The following is a 7264-nucleotide window of genomic DNA, read 5'->3' as shown; positions in this document are numbered from 1 at the left end:
CATGTGATGATCTTTATGCTTTTCAAAGAAACCCCTTTCCTTTCCGACGAAGGAAAATGTGGAGCAGGAACCGGACCGGAAGTGGCCCGGGCTGTGTGCGCGCAGCTTGACGCAGCAGCTGATCCGAGCCGTCGCTCCCCCAGCAGAGAGGGAGGGAGGGAGGGGACGGGTCCAGGCTGGGTGAACCGGGCTGGATCGAGGATAAACCTGCAGCCTCTCGTGTCTCAGACGCTGTGATGGAGCAGAAGAGGCCGCCGACGATGCGCTCTCGTGTCCTTCCTCCGTCGACGGTGGAGCCGGTAAGGCGCGCAGATGTGCAGGAAAAACCCGCTGTTCGTGCGGCGGCGCGCGGATGTAGATTCGTCCAGCTGTTTTTATGGGTGGAGGGGTGGTGATGGGAGTGGGGGGCAGCAGGGTGTTGATGGGAAATATCCGCCCTGTAATGACGGGATGGAGCCGGAGCGTCGCGCCGTTATTTGCGCTCTTTGGGTTAATCATCTGAAATAATCCAGAGGTGTGACATGTTCTGCTGTAACCTGGCTAAACAGGCCCCGCATCGTCTCCACCATGATTGGCACCTCCCCTCCATGATGGGGCTAACCCGTGCAGCCCTTCAACGCGCCGCTTATTTCCACCGGGACAGCGTTTCGTTCTCCACCCAGCTGCCTGACCATCCCCGGGCCTTCAGAACATTCTTACTGATGCGTTCAGGGAGCGGCGGAAAAAAAAACAACAACCCAAAAACCAACCCAGACATTTCTCCTCCTGCTGCAGCCAGGAAATTACAATTCATGATGACACCCTTTCAGAGAAACGTTGTAGGAGCAGCGCAGCTTTGTCCACCAGGCCTGACAACATCCTGCTTCTGTTGGCCAGAGAGCTGCTCTGGTTTCCGTCCATCATCGCGCGCACTCATCGTTCCCATCACGCGCAGATGGTTGGATCAGTCCACGGTCGGTGTGAGAGACAGCTCTGCTGCGGCAGCACCGCTGCTTCTGTGTGTGTGTGTGTGTGTGTGTGTGTGTGTGTGTGTGTGTGTGTGTGTGTGTGTNGAGGAATGCTTCCAGCACCTTGTTGAATCTATGCCACGAAGAATTGAGGCAGTTCTGAAGGCAAAAGGGGGTCCAACCCATTACTAGCGTGGTGTCCCTAATAAAGTGGCCGGTGAGTGTAACTCAAGCTCAGTATAACTTAGTTGTGCAGATATTGTACTTTGTGCAAGCAACTAATCAAAAAACTGTCAACAAATAAAATGTGCCACTTTGTAACTTTTGCAATTACCGGTAGTGCCACGTGATGACATATTTTTGTTTGTGATGCACTCTCACTGTCATGTACAAGTGAGCCTGTGGCATATTGCATTAAAAAAGGTATAAAATTGTGGAAATGGGTTTCATTTCATAGCTTACTATTTTAATCTGTTAAAATAAAGAAGTTAGTTCAAATGATGATTTGTAAATATAATTTTAGAACACATGGTAACTGATTTAAAGTCAAAAACATGCAAGTGTCATCTATTAATCGTGATATTAATTGTAATAAGCTAAATGCCACAATTAATCATACAAGCACTTAGTTTATTCTAATCAGAGTGCTCTGTGATCATGCAAGAGCTGTCCTTCAAATATGCTATAAACCAATATAATTATAGTCAAACTTGTCTGTCTGATAGTAAATTATCTCATGAACTCCAGGACGTCATGATTTGTGTCTGTGCTCATGATTTATTCTAAGTTTTTGTCTTTTCCTCCTGTTTTCTTCTGTCTGCCTTTGCTCTAGTCCCACCCACTCACACCTGATCCTCATGTTTCTTCCTCAGGTGTTTCTTGTTTTACCTCATTAGTTCTTCATTTTATATTCTGTCCTTTGTCCTCAGTCTTTGTCAGATCCTTGTTCTCTGTTTCATGTTCATGTTCATGTTCATGTTCATGCCCAAATCCATTGTTCTTGTTTGCTGCCACATCAGCACCTTTGTTTTTGTTTTAATAAATCACTTTTTGCCACCTCACTCAGTTCTGCATCTTGGGGTTCTAATCAACCAAGTTCAATCGTAACACAGGATATGTTTTAATGAAATCTTTAAAAAGCAATCATTGGATGGACACCAATAACGATTTAATTTTGGAGTTTTTACTTTTATGACACCTGATCTGAAAAAAAAAACATTAAAAAATGACTATAATTCAACCAGTTTTTCAGATATTTGGCTAAAACTGAGTGTGGCAGTAGCTGAGACTAATTCACAACTCGTACTTCAGCCTCTACATATATTACAGCTTTGCTAAACATTTGGAATTAATTATTGGAGTCACTGGTAATACATCTCCAACTACGGTAATTCAGTTTAGTCATCACTCTAATTCAAAATAGCCWCCACAGCTAACCAACCTTTGCAAACTCGAAGTGGCTATATATAACTCAGTCAGTTTTGCAAATATGGAGCTAAAGTTGGACATTGTTGTAAGCAGGAATGCTCCTCGACACATAATCTCACACTATGAGCTGCGTGAGGTCATGCGTGATATCATTCACAAAGTTTTACCAAAATGGCTACAACGTTCTTATTTCTCAGCATAAGATAATCTAAGCTTAAAACTCACTAATGAAAGGCAGCGAGCAATGTGCCTTCCTTCACGGAGTGTGCGTCTCATCATACACACATTGTTTCAGTATAAGTAGGCTATTTATTTGCCCAGGATATAATCATTATGTTTGATCACACAGGCCAAAGCTTTGTCAAAATGACATTTTGCATCAGTGCTGTAATAACAAATCTAACACTCGATAAATCATAACGTAATCTCTTATTACCAGCAGCAGCCTCGGTGCTAAGCAGACATTCAGCTGTGATTCTATTCACTCGGGTATCTTTCWTTAAAGCATTTCATATCAGGGGGTTTTCAGACGCTCTGAAGCAGTAAACCACTAAATGTCCTCCCATCGGGCTGAAACTTCCCTTTCACATGTTTGTCGATTTTGCTAATTTGATCGCCTTTTTGTGTYCAATCTGTGGATCTGAAATCTAAATTGCCATACTATAATTTAATGAATAGTAATGAAAGCTGGTCTTGCATCAGTAATTATCCATCGGTGGAGCAGAAAAGGAAGTAAGGAGGTTTTTTTTTTTTAGTGGGACACAGAGTTCGGTTGCCAAGTGCTCCAGGCAGCTCACCAGCACGAGGAGCTAATTCAGTCTTGTATCAGGCCTCAGATTTACCAGCTTGCAGCTTCTACATTTTTGATCCTCGATGCCCAAAATAAGAAAAATAAGCCTCAAAGTTCCAGGTTTCCYTCCATTCTTTGTTGCTGTTCTCAGTGATACGTGACGTCAGCGAGTATGTCACCTGTGCTGCTTTCACTGAGATTAAACAAACCCTAAAGATTTCCTGTGCACTAAAAATCTAAAATCTCAGCACATTACGGCTTCACTGCAGTCACTTTCTTAACTTACTGTAATTATTATGCTTTCACTTTAGTCAGAGTTTTCTCTTTACCCTGGGCGTTGGACCAAGAATGCACCAACAGCAAGAGATAGCAACAACATAAAAATAATGATTACTGTTGCTGTGTACTGTGATGAAAGAAGATAAACAGGACATTATAGCAATCAGGTTTTATTTGAAAAATGATGATGGCATTACTGGTAACCCGAACTGTTTCAACAGACAAAACAGTTAAATATAACCAGAAAAATCCTGCCTGAGAAATGAGACTTTAGTTTTAAATGTTAAACTTTAAAACACTGAATGTTCTTGATACACAAATCTGAGCTTAATCAGTGTTAATTAACTTTAGCCTGATATTTGRAGAAATTAACTGAGTTTTAACTACTTTTGTATGTTTTTTAAGATTAAGTTGGCTAGCTATAAGGTGGACAAAGTAAATCAGCTGTAGAAATGCAATGATTTACATCCTGCAAGTTTCAATAAATGATGTCCAGTGGTTATGGGTGGTGATGGAAATTGCTAACTTCGTTCTTTATGAAGCTATTTAAAATACAACACCTTTTTAAATACACCAGATAACACAGAGTCAGATTCATAAAGAGACGTCAGGTTGAATAAAAACTTTGTATCACTGTCTGAAACTAGCAGATCTAGTTCACTGTTTTCTCTGTTTTGCAGCTGTCACCCCTGACCCCGTGAGGAGCTCTGCTTTGTGGACAAAAATTCTCCTCATCTGCCCTCCTTCATCCCTTCGTTCGCCGTAACCCTTCCGCCCCTCCCTCGTCCCCCTGCCCCACAGCAGGACATCCCTGCATTTGTGTATTCCTCTTGCATAACAGGGGGACACAGAAGTGTTCTGTTCGTTTACCAAGTAGGTCGTGACTTTGTGCTGACAGACAAACAAGCAAAGACTCAAGCAACAAAGAGAGAACACAAAGGCAATAAATAGAGGAAGGCCAAAATGATGGTGTTTTTGGGCAAATGATGATGTAAAGATTTTTATTTTTTACGTCTCTCTTTTATTCCAGGCTTTAAAAAAAAGAAAGAAACCAGGCACAACTATAGACATTTTTGCATGTACAATCCCCTCATTTAGTTCTCAAATATAACTTGACTTAAACGCCACGGCCTCATGATGATGTGCGAGGTGATGCCCACCATATCTGAGGATGGGCGATGCGGGAGCGGCGGGGGCCCCTCCTCACCTGCGGGTGCGGGAGTCGGGGGCCCCGGAGCGGCGATGGCGGGCGGAGGGTTCAGCGGCAGGGACTCCAGAGGCGGAGGAGATGAAGGAGGCAGCACAGGAAACCTGGAGTCTCTGATGGTCAACATGCTGACGGAGAGGGAGAGGCTGCTGGAAAACCTGAGGGAGACCCAGGAGAGCCTGGGCACGGCGCAGCTACGCCTCCGCGAGCTCGGCCACGAGAAAGAGTCGCTTCAGAGGCAGCTGTCCATCGCTCTGCCACAGGTACAGCTTTTGGGGTTGATTGTGGGAAGTAAAAGGCAGTTTGTGTATCCTCTTTTTACAAAAAGTTTTAAAGCAAGTTTTCCCACAAATATTTTACTAGACTTGAGTCAGCTGTGGCCTGGGAAAGCTCTTCACTTCAGTTTTTTCTATAATGGCTTTATGATTCATCACCTTCTAGTTGTATGTTTGAACTGTAATTGACCACTTATGTGAAAGCTTGAATGCAGAGTCAGCATCCTGTTTTAGTTAATATTAGTCATTTTTACAGTTTTTGCAATCTAAATTCTGCTTACTTGTGTCAAAAAGTCCAGCTCACTTACAGTTTTTATTGATTGCTTTGACCTGTTTGAAGAAACTGGGAACCTCTCAGTCTTCATCATCACCATCGCAGCAGAGCAGAAGCCACCTCTTGCAGTGTGTTAACCCTTTCTCATTGGATTGACACAGTTTTCCCACCCTTTTGCAAAACAGTTAACACAGATGTCATTCAAGAAGTCCAAACTCTGTTTTAGCTGTGGTTACAGAACAGAAACCATCTGCTCCAAGCTCTTAGAAACTCCCTGATCAGTATGAAATCACCAAAAGCACCTGTTTGACACTTCTTCACAGAATTTTTCAATTTGCAAGCAGTCTGCAGGCCTGTGTTGCTCTTTGCAAGCATGGATCGAGGAGGAGGCAGATGAGAGGTAGAGTGAGAGTAAGAGGGAGAGGGGTCCAAGAAAGAGGAGACTAGAAGAGACAGAAGAGTATCACTTGTGGCTATCTCTTATACTCTCATAGTATAGGCCTACTATAGATCTTTGTTCTTTACTGTCAAAAGACCGTTTTTTATTTACCTAATTTCTCACACAGTAAATGGTTTTATTTTTATTTCCATATATTCTCTGTTTATTTCATTTGTCAGGCACAGTCTGCCTTTTGCAAACAAAATGTGTCTTTTTTGACCACTGTGGCACTGTTTAGGTCTCTGRGTTAACTGTTTTGAGAATGTGGATTTGAGTTGACGGCTGCATCAAAACAATCAATAAAAACTGTAGGAGATGGGGGTGCTATGATTTGGGTTGTGTAACTTTTATCCATTTCTATTTGTCTTGATAACGAGAGGTTTTCCTACCATAAGATCTGTTAAAGTCAGTCCAAACAAAACACTATCTTTGGAATCTGCTCCAGCATATTGGCTCTGTTATTGTRCTCTTTTACTTCTTTTGGCTTTTAGCCAGCATTTTGTTTATTTAGGTTTTTGCTCTACTTTTTGCTTGTCTTTGTTATCCTGCTTCATTCCTCTTTGAACTAGTCTTTTGTTACTTTTAGCCTGTCCTGTGATATTCTTACCTTACTCTTTTAGGTTTAGCTAGCGCTTGGCTTCTGTTAGCAAGTGTTTTATTTCTTTTAGCTTTCGGTTTGTGCGTGTGTGTGTTTTACCCTTGAGTGTTTAGCCTTTTAAGCTTTTATTAGCTCAGTGTGTTTTACCTCAGTGTTTTCTGCAGCTTTCGTGTGCTCCGTGTGTCCAAACAAAAAAATCCAGCTATTCTCTTAATGCAGTCTACTCTCACTTTTGCACACGAGAGGACAAGGTAGCCTACTTCAGCTATAGTCTCTTGTCATGTGCAGCCGACACGATGTGACTGTATGACCAAGATTCTCTAGGTGACATGCTCAGGCGATTTGTTACCATGGTAACCCAGAATAAGAAGGGAAAGCTTGTAAAAAAAAGTGTTATTTATGTTGCTTGGTGCTGTAAAATATTTGTTAGCCAGATGCAGACAAAGCAATCAACAACTAAACTATGAGTATAAAGACAATTTTGACTAAAGTTTAGGGCTTGTCTCAAATCCGCTGTTTACTGTTTTCAGACTTGTTAATATTAAAGGGGCAATTTCATGTAAAATCAACTTTTTTGAGTTTTATATCATGTTATAATGTTATACTCTCATAGAAAAACATGCCCAAAGCCTTTCTCTGACTCATTCATGCATGTTTGAGAAATCCTGCAGCGTTTCTTAGGAAGCCATGCTGAGGAGCAAAACGACAGGTGGAGACCAGAAACGCCCTTGGGACGTGTCTTTAAGCAGAGCTTCCGCATGGCGGAGCGCCCCTCCTCCCCCTCCCCATGACTCCTGCAGGCTCTCGGGTGAAAGTGAAACTTAAACTGTCTGCTGAGCTCCACTAGTTCTCACTCAGTGAAGCTCTTTTCAGATTTAAAAATTTCTTTGAGGAAATGTATTTTCAGATGCCAAGTAAACTGCATCATAACTATCTATCTACCCATCTACTCACCTATCTATCTACCAGGGGTGCAACGATACAGGAAATTCACGGTTCGGTTCGGTTTGATACTTCAGTCTCACGG

At 42.4% G+C, this 7264-nt stretch overlaps 1 protein-coding gene across 1 annotated transcript in view; it reads left to right on the top strand.

Moving 5' to 3' along the window:
* Nucleotides 1-4104: 4104 nt before the first annotated feature.
* Nucleotides 4105-7264, top strand: part of LOC106536155 (liprin-alpha-3) — a gene marked incomplete in the record, with an annotated part of 27732 nt that continues 24572 nt past the window's right edge. The window contains 1 exon segment of the mRNA XM_014033354.1: nt 4105-4805. Within this exon segment, the coding sequence (XP_013888808.1) occupies nt 4579-4805 (227 nt within the window).

The sequence above is a fragment of the Austrofundulus limnaeus genome, unplaced genomic scaffold (assembly GCF_001266775.1).
Source record: "Austrofundulus limnaeus strain Quisiro unplaced genomic scaffold, Austrofundulus_limnaeus-1.0 Scaffold1706, whole genome shotgun sequence".
NCBI classification, from domain to species: domain Eukaryota; kingdom Metazoa; phylum Chordata; class Actinopteri; order Cyprinodontiformes; family Rivulidae; genus Austrofundulus; species Austrofundulus limnaeus.
This window is presented reverse-complemented; position numbering and strand designations above follow the sequence as displayed.